Source organism: Nicotiana tabacum, chromosome 18 (assembly GCF_000715075.1).
Source record: "Nicotiana tabacum cultivar K326 chromosome 18, ASM71507v2, whole genome shotgun sequence".
NCBI lineage: Eukaryota > Viridiplantae > Streptophyta > Magnoliopsida > Solanales > Solanaceae > Nicotiana > Nicotiana tabacum.
Genome location: NC_134097.1, coordinates 23,558,478 through 23,571,101, shown reverse-complemented (window position 1 = coordinate 23,571,101; position 12,624 = coordinate 23,558,478). Strand labels below are relative to the sequence as shown.

Sequence of the window (12,624 nt, the reverse complement as noted above, 5' to 3'; positions counted from 1 at the left end):
CTATCCAGCTCAGTGGCATCCCAGTTAGTCCCCGCACAACCCCAAGTGCCAGCTTCAATGGAGGAATCCCTCAAGGAGCTTCTGGAAACCAGAAGAAGCTTCTGGACAACAAGAAGCTCATCATGGATGCTCTGGCAGTTCAAGGAAAATCAATTAAGGAGCTGAGCAAGCAGACGAAGAAGCTGAAAAAGACTCGAGCCTCAAAGGAGTCAGTGAAGCTGTTGAGAGGAGAGGTGGAAAAGATGAAATCAGCTGGCGACCTGCCATTGGAGCTTTTATTAGATGATCAAATTCCAGCAACTCAGGCAGAGCAGGTACCTGAGTAGTAGGCTGATAAAGAGCCTAGGAGGAGGAGACTGATTCCCCAGGCTGATGACTTGGGGATCAAGCTGGAGGACCCTGAGGGAGGTGCCTCAGGCCAGCCATAGGACCCCGAGGAAGGTGATCCAGAGACCCAACCACAGGACCCCATGCAGACAAAGGACCCATAGGGAGTTTTCTTTACTCTCTAACCCCTCTTTAATCTTATTTTTGCTATTAGCATTGAGGGCAATACTAGTTTTTATTTGGGGGTGTGGGGGAGGGTGGTCCTATTTTGATGATTTGATAATTGGATTGCAATTATGATACTGATTTTTCTTTATTGTTATTTTTCACTTTTGGTATGTATATAACTTTACCATTTATTTTCCACTTTTCGTTATTCTTCAATTTCGATATATATATAATTTCGGTATGGATATAAAGTTATCTTTTCATGTATATATTCATTCTCCTCTTATGTATATTCATCTCAATCCCCTATTGTACATATTCAGTTTACTTTCCGTATTTTACTTCATAACGTCTTTTGCAATTTTCCTTAATAGCATAGCATCTTATTTCATTTAGTAGCTTCTTTTTCAGTTCGTAGCTTCTTATTTTTACAAGTTTTCGTGATCAATAAGCCTTTGATTTTCTTAAGGCGACGGTTTTTCCAAAGGTGGAGTTTGTGTGAACCAGGTGGCTCTTCCCGATGATGGATGGCATGACAACCTTCTTAAGGGTTTGAGTCTATTTTCTTTTCGTTTTTTGTGTAAATAGTAGCTAGTGAAAAAAAGTGTCTCAAGCAAAGCTTCACTTGGGCCTAACACATTTACCTTTGACCTTATGGTTAGAAACAAATTGATGTGTAGAGAATGGTGATAGTTGTGACCTTTAGACTTTTGTGTTGACTTAACAATCATCGAGTGGTTTTTAGGAACCATTTGTGTTGCTTAATCTCAGCTAAGGTTGTTGTGGGCCCTCGACTCTGTCTCTTTAGCAATCCAATAGCTTGTGAGGTGAGGTTTTGATTTGCAAGTCCAAGTCCCATGCCAATAAGTCTAGAACTTGACCTGAATGTTTGTCTAGGTGAAATCCTAAGTGTAGCTCGACTTGAGAAGTGATTATAGACTCTCCTTGATCCAAATTGAGACTTGAAAACATCCATAGTCCACCAAAAATGATATCCCTACTCAACCCCGTTGAGCCATAGCCCTTGTTCTTTCAATAACCATGATACAAGCCTTTATCCGTTCTAAAATGATCCTCTCTTGGCACTCGATCTTTCCTTAGCACAAGGCAAAAGCATAAGTTTGGGGGGAGAGACGAGGAATGCAAAAGTGATAAAAGGTACAAAATGAAGAAAAGGAAAGGCAAAAAGAAAAAGAATTAAAAGCCAAAAAGTCAAAAAGAAAGTGAACAATGTACAATAAATCAAGGGCTTCAATAAAAGCAAAGATGAAAGGCTTGGAAAGACTAGAAAAAAGGATTGAAATGAACAAAAAAGAGTGACAGTGTGTCTCTCTAGCCCCTAAGGAAGAAGTAAATGACTCAAAGAGTCAAGAAAATATGAGCCAAAATGAGAAAAATGAAGTGCTTAAGGAAAGATGAAACCTTCATAGACCAATATATCCTACCTTGAACCAAAATCCTTCATTACATTCCCGCAAAAGCCCTATATGATCTTGACTTGAGTGAGCTTACATTAGTGGTGACTCACATGAGAGGCAAGCTTATGGTACTTAGAGCCGGACTTGTGACCTTCCTTTGAGAGAGATGAGTGTGTTTACCACAATCCTCGCTCTGAGTGCTACAATCTAAAAGTGAGGTTTACATATGGAGAGTCGAGGAGTATGAGTTTGGGTTCCACAATGACCAATATAGTAGAAAGAGTTTCTTTGATGATTTGAGTCAACTCTTGATGCTTTTGTGTCGCACTAAAGCCATGATGCTAAAAAGGTTGTGTATTGTTAATAATGCATTTGAGTTGAGGGTAATTATTAGTCCCAATTGATGCTTGATGAGGTTACTTTAGGATATCTGAAATTTTCCTTTCTTTTATCTTGAGGAGGTGGGTATTACTTTGTTTGCTTGAGGAAAAACAAAAACTTAAGTTTGGGGGAGTTGATAACTAGGAATTCTAGCCCATTTTATGCTCTTTTTTTGCTTAGGTTTTGGATTAAAAGTGTGTACAAGTATTACCGAAAGCTAACTTATTGTGCTTATTTGCAGTGTTTGGTAAAAAAGAGACAAGAAAGTCATAATCAGCTCATAAAGGAGTGAAACCTGCACAAGTTCAAAGCTGAGTCAAAGGCGCTGACAACGAAGAAATAGAAGCAGACGAGGAGGGTCCACAGCTGAGGCGGTCTTAACTACGCTCTTAGCGGTAGTAAGGTTCAGAGAGTCAGTTTTTGAGCTTAACAGTCACCGCTACCCACGATGAAATTGCAGTACAACGATATCATCTAACGCGGCCGCGGTCCAATTCTCGCCCTCAATAGAATTAAGAATTAGAGAACTATAGTTTGGAGCTCAAATTGAAAGGCACGGTCTGCGATCATATTTTGCGGCCACAGTTGAAAGAGCGCTGAGGCAGTTGATTTTCCGCTCAAGTTCAGACCCAGCTCAGAAGAGAAGAACCGCGGTCTGCACTTGCTTTTGCGCGGCCGCGGAAGTCATAGCGCTGAGACAACCTCTTTTTCGCTGTCAGCGGTATCTCCATAGGGGCAATTTTGTCTGGAAAATTTAGCTATGTATAAACCGTTCTTTTTCAGATTTTTAGGACATCTGTTATTTTGTAGAGCACGTGAACAACCGCTTTTTATTTTTTAGAGTATTTTAGAACATCTTTGACAATTAAACTTAGATTTTACTCTTATAATTACTTTTTATGGCTTATATTTCATCTCTATCTTTGATTTCTTCTTTGATTATGAGTAGCTAAACCCATTATCTAGGGTTGTGGCTCAACCCTAGTGTGGGTATTTAATGGTTCTTTAATTTTAGGGCCTAAATGTTTATGGGTCAATGATATTTAGCTTGATTTATGCTTTAATTATTGAATTTGTGGTTGTAAACACTGATTTGTGCCATCGCACATAGCTAGATTAGATAGAAACCCGATTCCAAACTAATATTAGCTCTCTTTGGAAATCGATCCTGACCTTTAGGGTAAAAGCTACATCGACCACTCTTCTATTCTATAGTGGTATAGGGTTGGAACCGATCAGCCAGCCACTATAGAATCAACATTAGAAAAATCAAATGAGTTAGAGAAGCTAGCTGAAGAGGTGATGGCTGAGCAACCCCCACCATTGGTTGCGAGGCCACCACCTCTTTTCCCTTAAAGATTGCAGAAAGTGAAAGTTAATGCCGCGTATAAAAAGTTTCTTGATATTTTGAAGCAGGTGCAAATTAATATTCCAATGGTAGACATCTTGCAATAAGTGCTCGAATATGTAAAATACATCAAGGACATATTGGAAAATAAAAGGAGGCTGACCGAGTTCGAAACTGTGGCACTCACTGAGGAGTGTAACTCAAGAATTCAAAGCAAGCTACCTCAGAAATTGAAGGATCCAGGTAGTTTCACTATCCAAATCTCGATTGGTAAGCATGCAGTCGGGCGAGCTTTGTGTGATCTTGGAGCGAGCATCAATCTGATGCCGCTATCTGTGTTCAGAAAGTTGGGTCTGGGTGAGCTGCGCCCAACAGCAATAATCTTACAGTTGGCTGACCGCTCCCTTGCTCATCCTGAAGGAGTGATTGAATATGTGTTAGTTCAAGTGGGTTCTTTCATATTCCCTGCGGATTTCATTATCGTAGACTACAAGCCTGATCAGGAAGTCCCATTTGTTTTGGGGCGTCCATTCTTAGCCACGGGCTGAGCTATTATTGATATTTGCAAAGGAAAGATGATGATGTGAGTAGGTGATCGAGTGGAGGTATTCAATGTTTATAAGGCACTCAGGTTGCCAGCCCACTATGAAGATTTATCTATGATTTCTGTGGTAGAAAGTGATGCTACCTCATTAGTGCCTTATATGAGCCCTATAGATCCTCTTGAATGAGCTTTGATTGGGGATGAAGAAGACAATGAAGATGAAATGATGGGAGAAATTGAGCAAGTACTTGATATGTCCTGCAGTTATGTCCATGGGTTTGGAAATTTTGAGGAGTTGGACAAGCCTGTCACTCTGACCCCTCCAAAGCCATCTATTGAAGAATCCCCAAAGCTAGAACTTAAGGCCCTACTAGCGCATCTGCACTATGCTTATTTGGGGAACTCTGAGACATTGCCCGTGATTATCTCATCCAGCTTGACTAACACTCAAGAAGAAAAATTGCTTAGAGTACTCCGCGAGCATAAAAAGGCTATTGGGTGGACAATTGCTGACATCAAGGGAATCAGTCCATCATTTTGCATGCATAAAAGCTTCTTGAAAGATGGACACCGCCCTAGTGTTGAGCAGCAAATGAGATTAAATCCTATCATGAAAGAAGTAGTAAAGAAGGAACTAATTAAGTGGCTTGATGCAGGTATCATCTTTCCTATCTCTGACAACAACTAGGTAAGCCCAGTGCAATATGTGCCTAAAAAGGGAGGGATGACTGTGGTTGAGAATGAAAAAAATGAGCTAATTCCTACTCGCACTATGACGGGGTGGAGAGTTTGCATTGATTACAGAAGGCTCAACAAGGCAACCCGCAAGGACCACTTCCCACTTCCATTCATTGATCAAATGTTGGATATATTAGCAGCGCATGAATATTATTGCTCCTTGATGGTTATTCGGGATACAATCAGATTGTCATATGCCTAGAGGACCAGGAGAAGACCACTTTTACTTGTCCGTATGGCACTTTCGCCTTCAAGCGAATGCCGCTTAGTCTTTGTAATGCACCAGCTACCTTCCAGAGATGCATAATGGCTATTTTCGCTGATATGGTGGAAGTTTTTATGGATGATTTTTCAGTATTTGGGTCTTCTTACGATGATTGTTTGAAGAATTTGCTGGACCATTGTGAAGAAATAAATCTGGTACTGAATTGGGAAAAGTGCCATTTTATGGTGCAGCAAGGCATCGTGTTGGGTCATAGAGTGTCTAAGCGGCATTGAAGTTGATAAGGCGAAGGTGGAGGCAGTTGAAAAATTACCTCCACCTATTTTTGTGAAGGGTGTCCGGAGTTTCTTGGGACACGCGAGATTCTATCAGCGCTTTATTAAAGATTTTTCTAAAATTGCTACTCCCTTGTGTAGGTTGCTTGAAAAGGATGTAACTTTCAATTTTGATGATATCTGCCTTAAGGCATTTGAGGAACTCAAAAAAAAGTTGGTGGATTCTCCCATTATTGTGGCACCAGATTGGTCTTTACCATTTGAACTTATGTGTGATGTGAGTGACCATGCTATTGGGACAGTGCTAGGCCAGAGGAAAGACAAGGTATTTTATTCCATCTACTATGCGAGTAAGACTCTTGATGATGCACAACTCAATTATACCACCACTGAAAAGGAGTTGTTAGCTGTTGTGTGGGCCTTTGAGAAATTTCGGGCATACTTGGGGGGAACGAAAATCATAGTCCATACCAATCATGTAGAAATCAGGTATCTATTTACAAAAAAAGAATCTAAGGCTAGATTGATGCGTTGGGTTTTGTTGTTGTAGGAATTTGATGTAGAAATACGAGATCGAAAGAGGACAGAGAACCAAGTAGTTGACCATCTATCAAGGCTGGAAAATCATGACCACGTGGAGGAGGGTTGCCAAATTAAAGAAGTATTTCCTGATGAGCAACTTTTTGCTATCACCCAAGATCCCCCCCATGGGACGCAGACTATGTGAATTATCTTGTGAGTGGGGTACTTCCTCTTGAAATTGAATCTGAAGCTAGAAAGAGGTTTCTACATGATGTGAACTTCTACTATTGGGATGAGTCATATTTTTACAAGCAATGTGCTGATCAGTTGATGAGGAGATGCATTCAAGAAAAGGAGGTAGAATTAGTATTGTATGATTGTCATGCATTACCTTATGGGGGCCATCATGGAGGAGATAGAACAACTACAAATGTATTACAATCCGGTTTTTTGGCCAAATTTATTCAAGGATGACCATGCATTTGTTAAGAAGTGTGACCAATGTCAAAGAACATGAACAATAACAAAGAGGCATGAGATGCCTTTGAATAACATCCTGGAAGGTGAGAATTTTGATGTGTGGGAGATAGATTTTATGGGACCATTCCCATCATCCAGAGGAAATAAATACATTTTGCTAGTAGTTGACTACGTGTCAAAATGGGTGGAGGCAATTGCATTGCCAACAAATGATGCCATGGTGGTAGTTGCGTTTGTGAAAAAGAACATATTTTCCACGTGCCTTAATTAGTGATGAGGGAACTCATTTTTGCAATCGGTTGTTGAATAATCTTCTAGCTAAATATGGAGTCTGCCATATAATTGCTACAACATATCATCCTCAAACAAGTGGGCAAGCTGAGGTATCAAACAGAGAAATAAAGCAAATTTTAGAGAAGACGGTGAGTGTGAATAAAAAGGATTGGGCTGCAAAGTTAGATGATGCCTTGTGGGCATATAGAACTGCATATAAAATGCCAATTGAGGCGTCACTTTATAAGCTTGTTTATGGGAAGGCATGTCACTTGTATTTTGAACTTGAACACAAAGGGTATTGGGCCATTAAGAAGTCAAATATGGACCTTGACGCCGCGTGTGAGAAAAGACTCTTGCAGTTGAATGAATTAGATGAGTTCAGGCTGCACTCTTACGAAAATGCTAAGCTATATAAAGAGAAGACTAAAAGATGGCATGACAAGCATATCAAGCCACGTCACTTCAATCCAGGCCAACAGGTATTATTATTCAATTCTAGGCTAAAGTTATTTCCTGGGAAGTTAAAATCGAGATGGTCAGGCCCCTTTGAGGTGGTAAGAGTCACTCCTTATGGTGCAATTGAGCTGCGAGCTTTAAATGGTAAAAGAAAATTCTTGGTGAATGGACACAGAGTTAAGCACTATTGGGGAGGAATAATTGATCGGGAGAAGACCAAAGTTGTACTCGTTGATAAGTAAGCGAGGCCCTGCGTCGTGCCGCGACATTAAATCAGGCGCTTGTTAGGAGACAACCCAATTTTTATTGCTTTCATAGTTTAACTTCTTAATTTTTTTAGTTAGAGTAGAATAAATTTTGTATTTTCTTTGTAGGCATAGAAATTATAGGTAGAATGGTGTATGACATGTAAATTGGGTATATAAAAGGCTAAGGGGATCGGGATGTATATAAAAAAAGAATTTATTGAAAGCAGTGCCCAGGCCAGCGTCTAGCGCTACCTGAGGTGCTGAAGGCAGTATGGAAAAATTCCCCAGCTCCAGGCATAGCGCTGAGCGCTGGGATGGGGGTGGCTAGGTATTATTTTTTTTTAAGTTTTCGTTTATTTCATAGATTAATAACCCATACCTATCAACCCAACCCATCTACCCATATACTCTCACATTAAAACCCATTTATTACCCATAGCCATCCCCAACTCAACTTAAACGTTAACCCAATTAAACTCAAAACACCTAATTTCAAAAATCAGAAAAACAAAAAAAACGCTACTCTCTCTCTCGCTGCCTCTGCCGCGACTTCTTCTTCTCATCCTAAATTCTGCAAGTGTGTTCTTCTTCTTCTTTTTCTTCTTCTTCTTCTTCTTCTTTTTATATTTTAATTGGTAGATAACAATGTACATCCCATCTCCCAAGTGCCCTAATCCTCAAAGTTTCCCTTATGTAGTTTCTTGATGAATTTTTATGGTGGGTGGTCCACATTGGTCAAAAATTGTTTGGTTATTGTGTATATGGACTAGTAAACTAGAATTTCCTCTACTTCGTTGAAATTTGGGAGGGCCACCATATTCCACCATTATTAAACTAGAATGCACACACTTTATGCCCACAAGGTGTTTGTTCAAATGTTTGAATGAAGATTTTGGTGTACAAGTGAAGTCTGAGTAACCGAGTATATTTGTGTATGAATTTAGGCTAAGTTTGGGGTGTGTGGGGATTACTTTACATGCTAGGGAGTTTGGATTCGATGCAAACATATTCATACACCATCTATCTTGTATAATGTATGTTGTAGAATATTGTAAATTAAGCTAATTTAGTGTAGTGTAGAAGTTGTAGGAAGGTGAGTAACATATGCATCTTGCTTGCCTTCGGGTGAATTCACTAAGCCATACTCAATCACTTGTGTGTGGCATTGATTAGTGCCTTTTAGTTATTGTATGGCATGGGGAAGTCTTGAGTATCCATAGCTTTGGAGTGCAACACTTGAGCATTTTAGATCAAAATTTTTGAAGTATTGTACATTGCGTCTTCGGTTTTAAGTGTGTGGTCATTTCATGACTTGCACGACAACCTTAGGCATATTTCTTGATGCATTCTCACATTCATGCTTAATTGTGTTGCATGGTATTATGGCTCGTGATAGTTCTAGCAAAGGCAAGGGCATTGGAAAGTCCTCCTTCACTTCCTCCGCACCCAAAAAGCAAAAACAAGGAGAAGGATCCTCACGGCAAGCTAAAGGAAAACAGGTTGCCGAGGGATTATAGTAGGCGCCATTGAGACCGAGGCCTCACTTGGATTTGATCAATGATGTGGCTATTGCATGGCACAGGGACTTCGTGCCATATGGATTGTACATCTCCGAGATGGGAATTAATACCAAGGCTTTAGAAAGAAACTGCTCGGAGGTACTTGGCCGGCTACACGCACTAAATATGAACAAGTTCCTAGAATGCCCTGGGCATGCAAATCTGAGCATGGTTCGGGAACTATATGCCAACTGGGATACAGGATGGGGCACTGCACATGTACGGGGGAAGAACATGCCTATGGATAGAGCGTCCTTATGAGCATATTTGGGGGTTGAGAATGCTGATCTGAGGAGGCTCCAGAAATTTGTCAGAAGCCCAAAATACATGTTGATACGTCACACTCTATGTGGTGTGGATTCAAATGCTAAGTGGATCAGGAAGCAAGGCAACATTCACCTTTCTATGGTTCGCTCTGATTTCAACAAGACTATTTTGTGCAAGCCCAACCCATGCCAGTGGAACACAACAACGACTGCACTCGAGCTAGAGTGTGTGTCATATTCTTCTTGATGACTGGCAGACCCATTAATGTGGGTAAGATTATGCTCGGTGAGATGACCTGCACGATATTTGGGCGGCAGATTAAGAGGTTCTTCTTCGGCAACTTACTCACACAATATATGTTATTCCGAGGAGTGCCAGAGTACCCAGGATATGATGAGGTGGTGGAGGCTCAGTCAGGGCTTTTGGGCATCACATCTCTGTTAGAGACGTCGTCAAAGCTTACTCCAACATCAAGGATTGAACGAGACGAGAACTTCAATAGGTTCCTCTATAACTCTTTGAATTTACTCATGAGTAGGGCTGGTATTTCAGAGGAAGAGCGTATGCATTTACACAGTGACTTGCCGAGCACGTCCAAGGAGATGTTGGGGATTGCACCTGGCAGCCCCGTTCATTCATCGGAGGAAATAAACTCTGTCAAGGGCTCAGACACGGAGGATGAGGTTGGTGATGATGTTACGGGGTCCATGGCTTTGGTGCCTCTAGGACCGGATGATGATGTGCATAGAGCTGCTGATGGAGGGCACTCTGAGGAGGAGGACTCCGACTGATAAGGATTTGTTTTCACCCTACTCTGTTTTACATTTTTATATGCATCGGGGACTATACATAGACTAAGTGTGGGGTGGGAGGAATACTACATGTGATGTATTTGTATGTCTTGTATCAATATATTTTAATTTGTTTTTATATTAGTTCTAATTATTTTAGTTTGTTTTAAAAGAAAAAAAACAAAAGAAAAAAATATATAAATACAAAAAAGAAAAAAAATAGGAAAAGCTCGGACTTTTACCGACGATGGATCTTTTGGACAATTTTCTTGAGGGATAAAGTCCGGTTAAAAACACCAAAAAGATTTTTTTTAAGAATAGTTAAGTAGTATCCTTGGTTTTTCTTTGGGCGCCGATTCTTTTCCAAGGGTGTAGCTCGAACCGGGTACTTTATTTTTTTTAGGAGTAGTTTAGGAAGAAACTGAGTTGCTCGGAGAAACTCATTGACATGGTTGATGCTGGCACATTAGGCTATGACACACATTCTATCTTCCCGGGTATTTTGTTTGAATTGTGACATCTAAGTAAAGTAAATAGCCCATTTTTTGACATTTGTTTCTCAGTTGTTCGACTTGTATGCCACATAGTGCAATATTGCTTAATTTTTCTCAATTATGTGTGCTTGATTGACTTGAGAGATGAACAAAACTATCGTGATTGAGTCATATGCAATGTGTGTGTGAGGATTTGTGATCTTCGGTGCTATCCTGTGTAGTCTAGAACTTGCCCTGTGTGTTAATCAAAGCGAAATTGTAAGTTGTGCTAATCTAGGAGATGACGTAGGCATTTTCTTGCTTGATCAAAGATGTGCTTGTCACATAAAAATAAAATTTTCCATTGCTAGCCCATTTAAGCCTATAGACCCTTTTTTGGCAACCACATTACAAGCCATACCCCTATTTTGTTCTTATTTGAGATTGTTGAACCTTTACCTCCTAAGGCACTTAGTTAGTGGAACCATGGAAGGGCCCGTTGGTGCACTAAAGTTAAAATAAAGTCACTAGCCAATAAACTTTAATGTATGGAGTGTGTGAAGAAAAAGAAAAAAAAAATGATAGTGAAAGTATGTAGAAAAACACATACCTCCAATTCTTAATAATTTGTGCTAGTGGGAGTATAGAAGTTCTTAATGAAAGTAAGGGTTATATTGCATATGGCTTGTGGCAAGTGAATTGGTTGAGAAGAATATGTGTTTGAATTGTGAGTGTAGTGTATTAAAGTTTTAGGAGGGTTAGTCACTATTTCTAAATGTATCATACCCGTCCCTTAGCCTACATTACAACCTTAAAGTCCTAATTGATCCTAAATTTGGCTAGATTAAATAAGTAGAGATATACATTACGAGCAAGCTTATGGTACGACCACAGGATGCATATGAATTCTTTGTGTGAGTGAGCGAATTTTTGTTCAATTATGGGATGTCCTTAATTTATATTCAAAAGCACATTTAAATATGTGGACTAGTATATATTCACTCTTTCATTTGTTGGTAAGGGCACATGATCTCATGAATGATTGGTGATGTTGTAAATTTTCTTGTTAGGTGAGTACATGAGTTGAGGGTGCTTAGTGGTTACAAGTCGGCTTTTGAGGTTGGGTGATGACAAATAGGTTATTGGAATTGATTGAATTGAAATGTTATACTTGGGCATATTTAAACGGGAAGAATGTAAAATTATGTATGTTCATGCTTGTGTGCAGGTATTGATCATAGTCAAGGGTAGAGTGTATGACAAAAAGTTGAATTGCTCCTCTATAGTTGAGACTTGTACGTAGTTGGGAGTTTATTTGATAGTCCCATTGCTTGAGGACGAGCAAAAGTCTAAGTGTGGGGTGTTGATGTTTAGCTTAAATTATATATATTTATATATATACCGCCTCATGTTTTACTTTTGTTTTATGGATTTATTATGTAAAATGTGTTGATTTATTTTAATTTGAGGTGTTTTTATGTGTAGGAATGATCCGGGAGCAATTGGGGGCGAAAGGTGCAAGATTAGAGCCAAAACAGACGAAAAAAGCAAAAAATGAAAATTCCAGCGCCACAGCCAACGCCTAGCGCTATCTGTGGCACCAAAAACAGTGTACTCCAATTTGACAGCGTCTGGCGCCGGGCTGGGCGTTGGTGGCGTGGATCATGTCCAATTTTCCCCGGGAGAAGGTTATTTCGGCCCTACACCTACCCAACACAGATAAAAGCAAGACTAAACTTATTTTTAGGGGGAGACGCCACTTTGAAGAGAGAATACACACGAGAAACATCCGGGAGCAAAGAGATCTCCGTTTTCTTCATTTTTTCTTAGTATTTTCAATTATCCAACACTTATGAAATTGTTTGCTATTATCATGAGCGGCTAAAACCCATAGTTCTGGGGTTGTGATTTAACCATGAATATTGTTGTTTAATGTTGACTTAAACTTGATTACAATTCACTAATATATGGTTATTTTTTCAATTTTGTGATTAATTTCTTATTTTTCTGGCCAACAGTTAGGTTCTATTTACTATCTATACTATTCTTGGGAAATCCATGTTTAGATTAGAGAAGAATTGAAGAGAGCACGATCTTAACTCTGGTGGGGGTGGGGGGATTTGTGGTTAG

At 39.8% G+C, this 12,624-nt stretch overlaps 1 protein-coding gene across 1 annotated transcript; it reads left to right on the top strand.

Moving 5' to 3' along the window:
• The first annotated feature begins 4,412 nt into the window (after window positions 1-4,412).
• LOC142172449 (uncharacterized) lies at window positions 4,413-7,398 on the top strand. Its single transcript, XM_075236064.1, has 4 exons — window positions 4,413-4,842; window positions 5,127-5,415; window positions 5,564-5,911; window positions 6,696-7,398. Exons 1-4 carry the CDS (start codon window positions 4,413-4,415, stop codon window positions 7,396-7,398), a joined length of 1,770 nt encoding a protein of 589 aa, XP_075092165.1.
• Window positions 7,399-12,624: the final 5,226 nt, after the last annotated feature.

Excerpts from the sequence above, each read along its gene's own strand:
- LOC142172449 (XM_075236064.1), top strand. The coding sequence starts at position 4,413 with ATGGGAGAAATTGAGCAAGTACTTGATATGTCCTGCAGTTATGTCCAT. Across the intron at positions 4,843-5,126 it reads AATTAAGTGGCTTGATGCAG|AGGACCAGGAGAAGACCACT; the intron begins GTATCATCTTTC and ends TCATATGCCTAG. Across the intron at positions 5,416-5,563 it reads GGTCATAGAGTGTCTAAGCG|GTTGCTTGAAAAGGATGTAA; the intron begins GCATTGAAGTTG and ends TCCCTTGTGTAG.